This window comes from Onychostruthus taczanowskii, unplaced genomic scaffold (genome assembly GCF_017590055.1).
Source record: "Onychostruthus taczanowskii isolate IOZ18803 unplaced genomic scaffold, ASM1759005v1 scaffold48, whole genome shotgun sequence".
In the NCBI taxonomy this organism is placed as follows: domain Eukaryota; kingdom Metazoa; phylum Chordata; class Aves; order Passeriformes; family Passeridae; genus Onychostruthus; species Onychostruthus taczanowskii.
In genome coordinates, this window is record NW_024502347.1 from 4,772,086 (window position 1) to 4,789,098 (window position 17,013).

Genomic DNA, 17,013 nt, shown 5'->3' on the forward strand with positions numbered 1-17,013 from the left:
TACCTTAAATTATGTTTTGTGAAGTGTGACATTAGGTGTAAAAATGATATAAAGAATACCTAAAGCTACTTTTTGTACTTAGTTTTCCTTTTCTCAAGATAAACCACATCTGAAGATAACACGGACAAATACATTTGCAGAGAAGAGAGCACTGTCTCTTTAAAAGGATTTACACTTTTCTGTGATCAGAGAGAAAAGCAGGACAAAATATGTTTTTGGGAAAAAGTCATTGAGAAGACAGAAACAGGCAATAATTTAATTTATTTACAGATAAATCTTCAACACATGAGTATTTTGACATTTTATATTTCAAAATAAAATCTATGGGATTTTTATCTAAGTAAGAACATCCAAGGTTGTGCTTTAAGGTTCAGGTCATACATACATACATACTAAGTAGTAAGTAATGAGGCTTATCTGTAACTCATCTGCATTTTCATTCCTGTACAATTATAATGGTAAACATAACTACCCATTTTAGAAATTAGAATGTTTGTATTACTCCATTGTCTAGGAAAGCCCCCACAAATATTTTGTTGGTCTTATTTTGGTTTTAGACATGAATTTAAACATCATTTCCAATACTAAGTAATATCTATAACACAAACTAAAGACATTTTAAAAGTAATCCTAGACAAAAATTAAACATTTCTATAAGGATTCATTGCAAATATATGTATGTATGTATACAAACAGACACCATTTTTTAAATTATCTTTTCAACTGAGTCCTGAGAGACTGTTTGTATACTTTTACTTTGTGATTTGCTGCCCCAGGGCTGTAAAGTAAGTTTAGGATGCAATGTGGTGTGCATAAAAAGAGTTCCATTTCTAAAACTGAGACTGCAGCAGAGCATGAATCAGTGGATGCTGTAATAAAGAAAAGACAAATTTGATCCCTTTTTCAACAGTTTTCTGTCCCACAAGAATCAATATTTTGTCTGTCTTCCTTGCTTAGCACTCAGCTCCAAGACATCACTCTTTTGAACTTGGCCATTCAGTACTTCATAAACTGATCAAAGAATCATGAAGGGAAGAAAGAATATGTGTATCTCAGTAATACAACTGGAAAATAACATCTACCACATCATTTCAAAGTATTGAAATCAAGCTTTGCTACCAAAAAATCTCTCCTTCATTTACTGTTGTAATACAATTTGATTTAGTGAATTGAAAGGCTTTCAGAAAATACAAAATGTTCAGCCTTGCAGCTTGGCCACAATCAAGAAATTTTAAAAGGGTTGCTAACATTTAATTGCAGTGTTCTGCTAATTATGACAATCACAATGTTTGCTTTACTGCAAAGATGAAACTAGAGTAGAATAACAAGGAATGACAAAGACCAGAACTTGAGCCTGATGCCATATAACTGAAGCTGAATTAATCTCTTCTATGAGATATAACTTCAGTTACACAAGTAGCACAAAAATTTCTGAGGAAACACCAATACCTTATATGATCAGTTTCAAATCCAAAATTCATTATATCATTTGCTTTGTTCAAATTAATGTTTATAGTTCAAATTTAGATTGGCAAAAGGTAAGACACTGCTAACTAAAATACATCCTCTCCTACTTTTTGACATAGTCACAACCACAAGCAAAAGAATATCAACTGTTAGAATTTGGATGTTATCTAACTACAGACCTAATGTACTGCAGATGCGTAAGAATTATCAACAGCATTACTTTAAAAAGAAACTTCTGTCTTGATAAATTGATTTATTATTTTCCTAATTAGATTCATTGTACTTTTTGCTGCTGCTATTGTTAATCAAAAATCTAAGAAATGGACCAAAAGTCAGAGGTTCAAAATTAGACTTTCTTTGGATTATCTTTGTTGATGAGCTCAAACCCAACAATTTGTACCACAGGTTCTTATATGTTACTGATGTGTTTAGCTCTCAAATCACACAAATGTATTTTCAAAGCTGCTTCTTACAGAAAAGTTATGCAAAAACAATGCAGCAAGTTAATTATTTTCTATTTGTTTCAGCACATTGTTTTAATTTTTAAGTAGCTTTTTGAACAGAATAGAATTTCCAGTGTGCTTTTACTAGAAAAGCTTAAATGCCGAAAATGTAGGAAAAGTGCATCAAGGTAGTCTATAACCGAAATTCAAACAAGCTACAATTTGACTTATTGCATCACACTTGTTTCAAACAAACTTACAAATTTTCCTAAAACGTGAAACAAGTATTCATATATACACTTTAGAGAGAACTTTTACACAGTAAATATATTGTAAATATTGACTATATTGTCAAGCCCCCTATACCCTATTATTCTAAACGGCTAAACTATTCTGAGGTGACCATGACAATCTGAATATTTTAACACTTATTATCCAAAGAACAGGATCCAAGCCAGGTGTACCCATGAACATGTGCTCCACAGTGAGACAAAGAAAAATGACAGAAAGAATTAGCTTGGGCAAGAATCAGCTTATGTAAGTTGAAACAATTCCAAGAGCTACATTCATCATTGAATATCACAGAGTATTCTGTAACATGGTCATTGCAGTGGTCCTCAAGAACACAGAATACAATTTCCCAAATTCAGGTGAAGTGTTAAAAACTTGCATCCAAGCTTCCACATTTTGACTTCCAGGCAACTATCAGGGTTACTACAGTCTCTCAAAACCAGATATTCTCACCCAGCTGGACATGCCCCCACCAGCACCACTTTGCAGCTCTGCAGGCTACGGAGGCCTTGACTCTGTATAAGAACTGCTTAGCAATTGCTCAAACACTCCTGTGTTATCAACGCTGTTTTCAGCTCAAATCCAAATCACAGCCCCATACAAGCTGATAGGAAGGAAATTAACTGTGTCCTAGCCAAAACCATCAAAATATTTCACCATCCCCTCCAAAAAAGAATCATTGTACACTCTTGAAAGTTAAAATGTGCTGAGTTTACATATGCTCTGGAGCACTTTACACAGATTCAGTCTCATGAGATGCTAGTCCCAAAAATTCAGCGGCTTTCTTCAGCATGTTTCAAAAGTGATTTATCTTCATGAATAGATAAGTATACTTTCAAGTATTATTCTTTTTGATATTTCTTCAAAGTTCTCCTGAGAAAATTAACATTATTTTTGCTCTGAGTCAATCAAAACTGTGAATATGACTCACAGTGAAGTGCCACAAGCATTGTATTAGGAAGGATCATTGCCTTTCTGCACTGCTACCCACTGACTAAGCCATGATCAACTCTCAAAGATTTGTCAAATTCATCTATACCTTCTTTTTTACTTTTGTGGAGTAATTAGTAGTAGTGGTGATTACATCAAGGAAACAATTATATTCCATTAGGAATAATAATGTTTCTTCATATTTCTGTATTTCCCCTTTGCAAATTGCTTAATTTATTTTCCTTTCTTCAGTAATATTAATAAAATTTGTACAAAATCTAAATTTAAAAAAAAATAAAAGTCTTATAGCAATTCTTCACGATAAATCTTTCTCTTTTTTTCCCATCCATCTCATGCCTTTGCCAAATACAGCATAAATAACAATACTTAATACTTCTGGATCCCACAGATGTACTATGTCTTTCCTTTTTTTTTCCCCCTCTCTTTTTTCTCCCTTCACAACCCTATGAAGGTTTCTGAGCAAGGCTTCAAGCCAGTTGTAACATCTCATATTCAGGATATATGATTCTTCTTCAGTGACAAATTTTCATATCAATTTCATATTAAATTCAGGCATTTGTTATCTCCTTGAAGTATAAAATAATTTTCCTCACAATGCAGCCTCAGTGTAAAGACTGATTGACTGCAAATTATAATTTATTATGCTGGAGTGTCACAGTTTTGGATTTTCACTGTGCTTAATCATGAATAGTTTCAGTCTGTCCAAAGTGGCCATAATAAAATTTTGTGGTATATTATATTAACAGCACTCCAATCATCTCTTAATTTTGTCATGTTCATCTTACACGGAGCTATAATTTTTGGCAGACATGAAATTTTATTTGGAAACACATACTTCTTATTGACTGATGCCTGATTATCACCTCTCATTCAAGAGTTTCAGGAACAAGTATTTTATGTAAAAGCTGAGATCACACATAGAATTTTTTTTTAATCAGTGAGGAATTGTTCTGTTGTCACTGACTTCAGCAGTCATTGAACTTATAACACATGATTTAGGCAATTTCCCAGTTATACTGGTTATACTAACAGGTAATTTATCTAGGACATTTTTGTACAAAATCTAAATTTAAAAAAAAAATAAAAGTCTTATAGCAATTCTTCACGATAAATCTTTCTCTTTTTTTCCCATCCATCAATATTTTTCTCTTCAGGGATTACAGCTGAAATTGTTGAGTTAAACTATTGTCCTTGTCAAAAGAAATATTTCTCCCTTATTTGGAAAGAGGTTAGAAGAAATAATAAAAGTTTACAGGATGGAAAGATGGCATAAGAATTCTGTGCACCATAATATGCATCTCCCCACCTTTTCTCATCCCTCAAGTGGGAGGATGTACAGAAGAAAAGGGAAATAAAAACCTGCTCAGCAACTCTTACCACACAGACAGAGATGTCTGACAAGATGGTTTGGGAAGAAATTTAAAAACATACCAGATAAGGACAAAGATGTAAAAAGGCTCCTGAAAGAAAAAGAGAATAGACAGAAAGGGCAGGGAAAGAGATTAATAGGTACAAGGGAGAGGGATTAGATGGAAATGGAAACAAGCAGGGAGGTCTGGGAGAGGGAGAGGGAGACAAAAAGGGAAAAGAAAAGGGAAAAAAGGAGTAGCAGAAAGAAGGAGACAGAAAGATGGAGTGCACATGTGGGGGGAGGTAGGGGACTGAGAGAAGGGTGACTCATAACCACTTTAGGAGAATTAAGTCTTGGAGGAAAAAAATCCTCAAAACTTTGAGACAGCTCTTTTAAATAAAAGAACTGGCTAAAATGTACTCCAACTAGGAAGGGCCCTGCTCCAAAATGTAATCATTCACTCTGGATTCAAGAAGACTAGGGTTTGCATTCTTTCAGAATAATGAAGTTTTGTTCAAAGAGAAACATTTCTCTGTGGACATTGATTTATCTTTCTCAGTGAAATACACCATATGTTTCATATGTTTAGTAAGCAATTCAATCGTATGTGCATACACTTGAATTTTACTTTTCCTTGTCTCGTCTCCTTGCACCCCAGAGAAACTGCTCTGGTTTTGCTCATATACAGTAACTGACTCTTTCTGCTCATTCCAAAGATTGTCAACACTTTTTGATAAAAAATTAACATTATCACTTCCATTTATCACATGACCAAAATAGGCCATGAAGGCAGCAAAATTATCTTCCTTTTCTACGAAAATCTTTCTATACAGCTCAAGCACATACTGGGTTTTTTAAATATCCATATGTTTTAAAAATTATTTGTGGTTTTGTCTCTTATTTAATTTTCAATATAACTCTTTCCCAAGTTCCTTTTTTCTATTATGTGTTTTAGAGTACTACTGTATTTCCTGTTGAATTTGATTGTCTTTCATATTTCTCTGTAGACCTTTTTTGTTTTGTCTCTCACTGATGTATATATCTCCTAGTGTATTGTCAACCGAGATTTTATTTTCCAGAAATCTCATGTTGCTTTGTGGTTCCCAAATGCCACCTAATATTCTTAAAACCATCCTAAATTACAAAGCCTTCCTTTCCTCATTATCAACACTTGTCACTTACATGCAAACTCTTCAGCCAGTGCTGACTTATTTAGCTATTACCATGGCATTAATTCTTCCATTTCTGTTTCCAGTAAAAAAGACAGCTTGCACTGTACCTACTCTACTTGTACACAATACTGATTTACTTTTCAAGTCTAATCATTGTTTTGCCTGGCTAAGTTGCCTGAGCTCACTTTATGGGACTTCATAGGAGAAATCTACTATCAGCGAATCGCTGAACATTTTAAAGTATAGTTTAGTTCTTGAATCACATGTTTTCCTCTGGACAACAAAAATGTTATTACCTATGTGTTTCAAGACAAGTTCATGGCTTCTGAGCCTTTACAAATCTTCCCAGTAAGAGAAAATTAATATTCCAAAGCTACTCTTTTGAGCCAAAATTTTTGGAAAGTATGGTTTTTTTTAATGCTAGATTCTCCATTCAGTGATTTACAGAAGAAAGAACATGCAAATCTGCAGTATGGTCCCTTCCCTTAATTTCTGTTTTTATTTGTGCCCACAATCACCTTGGGGCAACAGCTGAGAGAGCTTGATCTGAAGATGAAGGAAAACAGTTCTTACAGAACACCGAACACCAGATCTAAATGCAAACTTCAAGGCAGATGCCCGTTGCAAAACCTTTGCCTGCTGGTCACAGCAATGTGAGACACTGTAGCTTCCTGCCATTGCCTCGTCATGGTAAGGTGGCTGGAAGGAAGATGATCTGATTTCAGATCATGATGGTATCATATAGGCAGGCCAAATATCTGTACATGCTTCCTTAGCTCTTAAGATCAAATATAGACAATACTAAGCTACATGGAAAGAGCATTTCCCAATTCTTTGGTTTCTCACTCCACTTCTATACAAGAAACATTAATATCAGAAGACAGCTAAACTGGTCAGGGTATCAATTCTTAACTTTTTAGTGCCACTTATAGAGTTATTGAGTTGAGAGCAGGTACACTGTTTTACATAACACAAGAAATACTATTCTAAATATTTTTAGGGGGTGAGTTTTGTTTTGTTTTGTTTCCCACTTCCTTGGAGGCAAATGTCTTACACACCTTTTCAAGACCTTCTTCCTTGAGGCTGATGACATCCAAATCAAAATCTGTCCTTAAGCCATTTGTTTTGTTGAAAGTTATCCTGCCTGTGAGGCCTTCCCAGTGGGCCTGTGAAGAAAGAAAAAAACAATTTCTAGAAATAAATACTTATTTCTTTATAGTTTTTTCTCAGGAAGGACAAACTACTCCTGTCAAAATGGGATCATTAAGTTTTCATTTTGTGTAAATAATTTACCTTGTGGCTGAGTTTTTGTTTTAAAATATTTTGTATTTATTTTTTGTTAATGAAATCAAACATTTTTCAGTCTTCATGGACTGAATTTTTAAACTTTCCATATCAGCCAATAAACTCTTCAACTGAACAAGATAAAAGGCTGGGTTTTTTTTCACTCCTCCATCATTCATCCATGCATTTTCCCTTCTCCTTCCCTACCTACCTCCCCCTCCCCAGTCCCCAAGTTTCGATCAGTTTCATTAATGCTGGACTTCATTTTTTTTTTCAGGAAATTTCATTCAAATAAAGACTTACTGTTGGAAGATGCTGATTCCCCTGAAACCACACCAACACAGCAAAAATTGAGGTCAGTGAGCCAGCCTTCCTAAGCTTATTCCTCACTTTTAATAAAACGCAATAGCCTAATTTATTTTTTTTTTAATAACTTAAAATCTACTCTAGTTCTGAAACTATACAAAGTAGGAGAGAAAATGTGGGAAATAAAATTATCATCCTAGAAGGAACCAATATTGAAAAAAACCGCATTCCACTGCAACTGATCCTCCTCATCATAATATTTTGTATATCTAGATTGAGAAACACTGTATGAGGAGTTACAGTATAGGAGATTTGAATAGTCTACAGTGTTCACCTTTAGCACCTTAAATCTCCTAGTTCTATTATCCCTATCTGTCAGTATCTAAACAGCATCTTGGGTAATCAAGGAGACATATAGTAACTCACCATAGAAAATGAAGAAAAATATTGGTTTTAACCAGGAAGTTAAATTAATTCCTGGCCCCTTTAGACTGATGCCATATTAAGTTGCTGGATTTCTCATAATCAGTCTACAGATTAGAGTCTCAGGTGTTTGGGTTTTTATGCCACAAAGACCAAACTATCTACAAACATAAGTTTTATTTAGAATGCAGTCATTTCACCTTTCCGTATATTTTAGTTCCTGAAGTAATACTTCAGGAAAATCCACTTTCAAATTAAAATGCTGTCTTGCTTGTTAAACTCCTTATACATAATAAGATGACAGATGACCATCTACTGAAAAAAGCCCAAAAAACCCCAAATGGAGTGAAAGCAAAAGAAAATGGGGACTGGGAGAAAAGAAAGCAGGGGAGCAGGACCCATTATTAGTGACTTACCTCCTTGATGAGGCTCATGAAGCGTGTCCCAAAGCGCCATGGCTTGTGGCGGTTGCACTGCAGCGAGCTGACGGTCATCTGTGGGAACTGCTGGACCGCCACCGACACCACATGCACCGCGTCGTACATCAGTGCTGCATCCGTCTGAAACGACAGCGGCACCAGCACCGTCAGCGCACAGCAAACGCGTGAGACAGGCCAGCAGAGAGAGAAGGAAATAATAAATTGGCACTGCTCGTTCTGCTGAAGGGGAAAAAATGGTCCAGTTCCTTGCACAGCGCTGTAAAATGTAGCCTTGTTGCCATGTCATACGTGAATTATGTCAGGATCTCCAGGCAGCCTCCTTTTAATGCTGTAAAAAGGGCTCAAATAGCTACTTTCCAGGATCATGGGAGTACACTAGTATCTGATGACTCAAGTTACTTTAAAAAGCAGTACGTTAGGGAGGTATATAAATCACTGTGTGCATGCTTGATTCAAGTTGGTTATTTTCATGAGTGATGCAAAAGAATAAAGGAAACAAGTTGAGAAAACCTTAGCTATAAAGGAAAGTGTACAAGTTCAGGAAGTAATGTTTTTTTGTTTTGGAGTTACAGATGAGATTCCATCCCAACAGTACTCAATTGAATCATTAATAATTTTTAATGTGCATCAGTTCAAATCCCTATGGCAGAACTAATCAATATCTTCAATAAATCAGAAGTAGATTAGAATTGCATCAAAATGCACATTAATTTTAACAGTTTTCATGTCCCATCCTAAATAAATAAACTTAGACATAGTGTTTGCTAAGAAATTATTGTATTAGCAAAGGACACAGACAGCCTCTCAGTACACACTGTCATGCAGTACAAGTGATATCTCTCTCCTGTTCTCCTTGACAAACAGAGGCCTGGTAAGCCTCAGAACCAAAAGCACTAGAGGACCTTGGATTCAGCCAGTGGAAATGAGTGCTACGCCATCTGCTCAGCATACCTTAGAGAAAAAGGACCTATTTCCCCTTCTCATTCACATAATTAGTGAGCTGTGAAATTAGTTCTTTAATGGATAGGAAACCTGGAGATTATTGCACTTGTCACAATACAATACAATGCAATACAAAATGAGCTTATATAGTGCCTTTCATGCAAAGGCGTCCCGAGGCTCTTTACAATAAAACTAAACATAAAAATGCAAAAATATTCTACCATTATAGCCCATAAGCTACTGTTAAAAAGAATAATACATGCTCACATTTAAATGGCTCTCCCAAGGAGAGATTTCAGAATTCAAACAGAAATAAATCCTAATTTCAAAAAAGCCAGCATAAGAGGTTTCAATGATCTCAGGCTCCAAGCAGTTTATGTAGGGGCTCCAAATCAGTCAGAAAATATTTTTGCTGCCAAATTGTTCATTATCTTCAAGGCATTAAAGTGCTTTTAAGGCAAGCTGATATTTGACAAGGAGGCAGTGAAACACCAGAAAGTTGGAATGACATGCTGAGTAAGCGTCATGAAAAGTTTAATATTCTAGAAGCAAGACTTGGCAGTAGCTGAAGTCTAGACAACAGCTCTTTTAATAAGTACAACACATAAATCTGACTCAGAAATGCAAACTGGTTTTTAAATCAGTTTAATTTCTAAAACTGTAGTCCTTGAACCAATGAAGGAAAATAGAAATTGCTCTGAGACTTTAGCAAAAATATCCCACAAAGTAGCAATCAGAAATTCAACACCAGCACCAACTGATTAATTAGATGCAAATTTTGAAGCAGAACTGTTAAGACTCGTCAGAAGGAATCAAATGGATGGACATTATGCCAGATGCAGAACAATATGGCTTTCAGTTAAATTCTATAAGCTACTGAAGTGGAAATCTGTAGGATGACAAAAAACACCCAAAGATGTCACAGGCACATGATAAGCTCTAGCAGATACACATTGTGAGGCATTGGAACAGGGTGCTCAGAGATGTTGCAGATGTTCCCATCGCTGTGAGTGTTCAAAGCTAGTTTGAATGGAGCTCTGAGCAACCTGGTCCATGGCAGGCTGGGTTGGGGTTAGATGATCTTTAAGGTTCATTCCAACCTCTTAACATTCTGGTTCTGAAAACATGTGTTCATCAAAGACAAAGCAAATGAGGAAGAAAATGCAATAGTGTCATATCCATAACTCAGTTGACAAGCCCTGTCCTATCAGATGGATAAATGTGAACCCATATCTACCAGTTATTCCTGTCATCAATATAAAGCTACAAACACATCACAAATTAAGTATGTCTAGATTTTCTTGCAAAGACAAATACATTGCTAAAATTATTTTTAAAAGTCTGAACAGTTCTTAAAATATTCTAGAAGAAAATATCCTATTCAAACTAAAACAGAAGTAAAAATTTAACCTTGATACATAGTATTCTTATTCTCTAATCAGTTTTGTATCAAACTGAATTGGCTCATTAAAAATTTCAATGGAAGATACTGTACAGTTCACTTATTGCACAGCATGAGTGAAGATTATTTTGTTGATTAGTAAAGTATGCATAGACTTCATTACATTTTAATTCTTATGCTATCTTTACCTGCAAATTATCTGAATAATACTTCTACAATAAGTAGAATAGCTTATAATTTTAATAGGCAGCTCATTATTCTCTTCAAGATCATCTTTGTCTTCCAATCTGTAGTCAGTAAACTTTTAGCCTTGTGAGATAAATCCAAATACATTTAAAAGGTCAAACTGTTCATGGCATTTTGCTTAGTGTCTGATGGTCACTAATGTATTCTGAAAAATGTTGTGCATTAATTAAAATTATTCTTATGTTCTTTCAAGTGTGACTTCCTTAGTTGCATCAAGAATGAAAGGAAACTGCAAATGCTCACAAATATATACCTGTATTTGTTTCCTAGGTGACCATGACAATAATATTCAATAAATTCATAGAAGTGAAAGAACACTTTAACATTTTATTGCAATAGCCCTTGAAAAGGTGTGAACACAATGAAAGCAATTTATATAGTCTCTAATCCATTGTGAAACTTATTTCATCATATAAAATAAATAGTTTGTTACTGACTGGATTTTCAGTATCATCTGAAACAAACTTAATTCAGACTGTCTGTGGTCACTGGACATGTGGTAACATGTCCATTTCATATTGCAACAAGCTTTTCTTGCTAAGTTTGTATTTATGGCACTTGGCCTTCCAAGACTTTAGAAAAGAATGAGAATGTTGCATTCCTGTTTCGCAAAGAGTATAAGTACACAAGGCAGGGCATGTTCCATAAGGAATGAATTTTCCATTAGTCCTTAAAAACTGTATTTTATTTCTTACACAAGATTAGTTCCTGGGATAGAACACTGGATGCAAAGTCAGGTTGTTGGATTAGGGGGGTTTTTAACTCCCAATATATCCAGTCTATTCATAGTCAGGTTTATGAAGGACAGAAATGACGTAGTACAATTTGGAAAGTAAGAACAGCAGGTGTTCTTTAATCTAAGAGCCTGAGCAAATAGTACATACTGCAGCTACAATGAGCAGGACAGCTTAATCAAATCTCCTCCCTCCCCAGCATAACTGTTTTAGGGAAAAGGAACATAGTCATCATTGCACAGTAAGGATTTGCAGTGTAATACTTACTCATTTCAAAACCATCAAAAATGCCCTATAAACACCTTAGCCTATGAGCAGTACTTCTCCTTTGATAATTACTTACTCTTCTCTTTTATATTGAGTGACAATTTAACACCCAATACATAGTTATTATCTAGAAAACCTTGAATAAATGGGATATCTCATAAACAAAAAAAAAAAAAACACTTCCATTTTTTTGTTCTACCACCTGCCTTTCATTTTCCCCATATTACTCTTGTATTTTAAGTTATTTCCATTGTGAGCACAGTGAACAGAAATAGCCCTCTGTCCAAGGGGTTTTTTTGTTATCATTATTTTCCTTTGAAGACTGATTCTCTTATAGAAGCTTCCTCTGCTTCCTTTCTTTTTAACAACTTAAAAAACTTTATGTGCAAAAAGTCTGACGACACCTAGAAGTCAAGAAGAAAAGACTACCTACAGTGCAGGAGAGGTCCTCATTACTGGCAGTATTGCCTTCCTTAAAGTATGTCCTGTTTGATAAAAAATTAAAAAGTTGAATTTAATATAAATTGGATAGTAGTTCTGTAGTTTATTGAATATAAACTACACAAACAATGATAGGTTACATATAAAAGTAAGATTATTTTTACTTATAAAAATCTGTAGTTCTTTTATTTTAGAGTCTACTAATGTTTGATCAGAAAATTTTAAGGGCTAGATCTCGAATTTTGTTAGGACAATATGATTTTAATCCATGAAAGAGAGTAACTAGTAACATAAGAACTTTATCCCCCAAATTATCATATAATATGGTGCCAATGGTGCTAACATCACTCTCCTTAATTCACTACATATTCTTGATCAGATGCCTCCAAACTCTACTTTCAAATGTACCTTACAAAGAGATTTTTCAAGAAGGTCCAGAACAAGAGATTAATATTGAAGAAAGAAATTTTTCTTTGTCTTTCCCAGGTGTGTTAAAGAACACAGAAAGGGAGCATGAATGAAAAACATTGCAAAACAAACAAAAAAGCTCTTATAAATCCAATAGGAGTCATTCTATCTTACTGATAACTGTGTAAGTTGTATTAGATTTAAATACCTTTAACAACCATAAGAAGAACTTCTGCACAAGCCCATCAACAAAAGACATTTCAGTTAGATGATGCCTGACGAGTGCAGCACCATGCACACAAATTCCAGAGACCAAACACACTACTACTACTCACAAAAAGCCCTCCCACACTCAAGGCAATTATAACAAGTGACTGAAATTAAGAAGAAATGGCTTGCAAAACTATTTCCTCCCCTCCCCAGCTAATAAAATCTATTGCCCCTGAAATAATTTCACTTAATTCTCACTTGCTAACACATCCCACAAAACCATTTTGCTAAGTGAGATTTAATAAATCTTTCAGCCTGGGATTAAATTTTACTGTTTTATGAACTGTTAAATTGCATTGTATGCTTATTAATGCTCATGTTTTCTTACTTCTTGACAGATTCTTAATTCCACTCTAGGGTACAATTATGAAAAGAGTACAGATATGTTTCCCCCCCCCCCCCCCCCACAAAATGCATTCCAATAGGGAACAAGATTTGAGCACCAGGAAGCTATAAACAATGTTCATCTAACTTTTAAAAAAAAAATCAGATTTTTTTTTCAAAACACTCTAGTATTTCAAATAATACATAACCAATTAAATTATTTTTTAACTTTTTGTGATATAATGAAATTTAACAGGGTGTTGCTTTACAGTGATTTTAAGTAGAGACAAAAAAGATGCAAATTATTTTCCCCATCACCAAAATATTTAACATCCAAACAAAAAAATTATTTGTTTCATATATTAACAAAGAAAATTTTACACTAACAAAAATTTTTTAACTTTTTTTTTAATTTAGAAAAAGTGAACTATTCAGGTAATTTTATGGTTTAAAGTGTAATTATTCTTGCACAAAAAAGCAATACAAAAGAAAGGATTTACTCTTTTGCCTCAGTGTCTCCTAGTTTGATGTAAAATTTGAATTGAAATAGCAAAGTGGAACATGAACAATGACAAATTTTTAGAAAATGCCACGAGAAGAAAAGAACAGGAAAAGCATTCCAAATGATAGTGATATGGTTTCCACATTTCTTGTAACTGCATTGTCATTATATAGGAAAGAATATACATTCTTTAATTGACAGAATAAGCACATATTTCCTGGTATAAAAGTTTGAAGTGGCAGAACATTTTTCATGTCTCAGAACATTCTTAGATAGTAATGTCATTTAATAGAATATTTAGGTCTTAAGAAACTGGAAGTATATGAAAATTAGTTAGGTGGGTAGCCACTTATTACAGCTTGATTTTAACTCACTGCAGGTGAAACTTTCAGAGAACTTAAAATTTTGTCAGAAATAGACACAGAAAATCTGTTTAGCAAGTAGTTTACACACATTTCCCTTAAATAACAACAGCAGAAGTATTTCTCCCATCTGCTTGATTCCTGATTAAGACCAGAATTTCATTTTAGCAAATAAAATGTTAAAGATTTAGAATACAACCTGAAGTGAATAGGAAAATTTTGAGTTATTTTTTCTGACAAGGACACCTTGTCATTCTTGTGAAGCAAGAGCTTAAATCTTAATTATGAAAGAAAATTTCATTTGGGGAATAAGAAATATTAAGGAAACCTCTCTGTCTGACCAGTCATTCACATCACCTGAGCTGGGACAGAAGTCCCTCTGCAGCCACACCATAAATCATGCAACCTGTATGGTGATCTGCATTTATCTGGAATAATGGAATAAACACTAACAGAATGGTGATTTGGGGAAGGGAGGGAGGAGAGGGAAGTAAAAAAACCCTATATTTCTAATTATATTTTTAATGTATTTTTTAAATATTCTCTTTTCCGTGATTTGATACTGTAGGTGTCTCATCATGTCATAAACTCTACTAATTCAAGAATAAAATTACTTTCCGTGTATTGCTTGCAATAGCAAAAGTCAACTGACTGCATTAACCTTTGCAGAATGTGCTTATAAAATACAATTAAGAACAAGATGTTTATGTTTTTATTTAAGTTCTATAGTTTTACATATATATATATATATATTTCTACATATCCTTAAAAATGAATGTAACATTTCCAGATCAAAGATATTCTGAAGTACTTTCTCAACCTTTCTTCTGAACTTTAGAAATTATGGTATCATCTATAATTTTTCTTTTTTTTTTTTTTTTCAAAAACTACCCCATTACACTATTATATACCTTAGGGAAAGATAGCAAAAAATCTAATTACAAGGAACAATGGGTGATTATTTAGTCTTTGGTAGTCTATTTCCTTTCATCTGTTCTCAAATTCAAAAAATCAATATTATTGTGATCACTGCAACTCCATCAACCACATCCACAATAAAGACCTGTCTGCTACTATTATATTAGCTCAGCATTCAAGACTTATCACACCACATGAAAAGTCTTTCTGCATGAGCAATTCATAACTAATTACAGAAAGATCTTACTCAGCATGCACAGTGAATACCTTTGTACCCACATGCAGCAAGAAAGTACACCTGGCAATGGAAATGACAGCATAGAGCTAGTATAACACAGAGATTAAATGTAAATCTGATCAAAAATAGAGAGAAAGTCCCACACATTACAAAGAATGAATCTCTCAATATTCTATTTTTGTAGCTTGCAAAAATAGTACAATGTTTGAGGATTTCAGACCTTTCATATCTTCAGATTTGGTAGGTAAAATGACAAAAAATAAATGTATATTGGTGATTTTGAATGCAGATAAAAGAGTTATGAGTATTTATAATAAATTTCCTTCTCCTTCTTTAAATTTCTCTTCTTTTAGAAGGGACTAATGATACAGACTTTAATATCTTCAGCAAAAAAGATGATTATATGTACAGTATTGCAAAGTTCAGGTTTGTAGGAGAAAACAAATTGTTAAGCACCATAAAATATAAGCACGAAAACCCATTTATTTCAAAATAGAATTCTGCTTTATGCCAGTCTTTTATAATTCTTTTATTAATTTATGTCCTATGGCTCTGTTCTAAATAAATAATGTTTTTTTTTTTTCTTTTGAACTAACATCTCCTTAAAATAAGTAGTACCTAAAGCAAAAGATATTAAAAGGCACTGTTGGCCTGTGATTTACAAAATCAATCCTTTTTTTAGATTTTAAAAGTAGATATTTTATGTGGGGATCTTTTCGTCTTTGAGATTGTTTAGGGGTTTGGAGATTTTTGGTTTTGTTCTGTTTCATTTGAGAAGCATAGCTATTTTTAGATTCTTCATTGTCTTCTTCATAAATCTTTGATCAGCTTGTCTGTTATATGCAGATGATAGTCTAGACAGATTACAGAAAATCAAATTGATCTTGCAATATTACTCTTTTTTTTCTTTGCCAGTGTCCCTCCACCAACTGCCTTTCACTGTGCAATTTTTCATTTTTCTATTATGTTCTCTGTTAATTAATATTTATTTTAGAAAAAACATTTTTATCATGTTATGATGCTAGTTGTAATAATCAGATTCTCATAAATTGTTGATTCCAGCTTCACAGAGTAGACACAGAATTAAATACATTGACATATTTGCATTAGACACATTTTGTTTCAATTAGAATCTGCTTACAGTAAGGCAGTTTATTCAGTGATTGCAAAGCTGCATTCTGATTTGTGACACTACTTTTCTGGGCTATCTTCTAAAATTGCCCTCACAAAAGCAGGTATCATTGACAATTATTCCAATATTTTAGCCCACAAAAATGTATGTCATTTAAGAACAGCCTCAAATTGTGGTGGTTCAAGCAAAGCTGAGTAACTTTTAATGGGGTCCTCCATGACTGGAAGCACATTGACAATGAAAGCTTATTTGAAATTTTAGGTACTTAGACATGCTTGAAGAGCAAAAAATTGTTGTGTGGGGTTTATGTATATGAACTTCTCAAAACTTACAATTCACTTGTAACAATTCAGTGCTAGAAGGAATACAAGCTCATTAATCAAAACTCAAACTGATATTGCTATCATCTTAGACATAGATGCTCTTTTAGCGAGCATTAGAACCAACTACAGTGTTCATAGTGATCAGAGTTTTTTTAATATACATTTGAAACTTGGTACGTTCAACAAAATTTGTAGCAATATACAGAATTCAAATTCATAGTGATCCATCCTGAAATTTTGGAACTCTCTCTAAGTGCAGTTCACTTTCAAAGGGATATTTATATCGTAAAGCCAACTGATAGTATATAATTTTCATAATTACTAAACCAAAAATAGGAATTGAAAAAACTGAATATTCTTCCAGCTTTTTCAATAC

The 17,013-nt window shown here is 33.8% G+C and overlaps 1 protein-coding gene across 1 annotated transcript in view; it reads right to left on the reverse strand.

Annotated features, from left to right (window-relative positions):
* GRIK2 (glutamate ionotropic receptor kainate type subunit 2) overlaps nt 1–17,013 on the reverse strand; it is a 347,507-nt gene that overhangs the window by 154,760 nt on the left and 175,734 nt on the right. Inside the window, exons 7-8 of the mRNA XM_041414905.1 lie at nt 8,105–8,248; nt 6,734–6,841 (exon numbers count right to left, since the gene is read on the reverse strand). Coding sequence (XP_041270839.1) covers nt 6,734–6,841; nt 8,105–8,248 — 252 coding nt within the window. The remainder of the gene's footprint in view (nt 1–6,733; nt 6,842–8,104; nt 8,249–17,013) is intronic.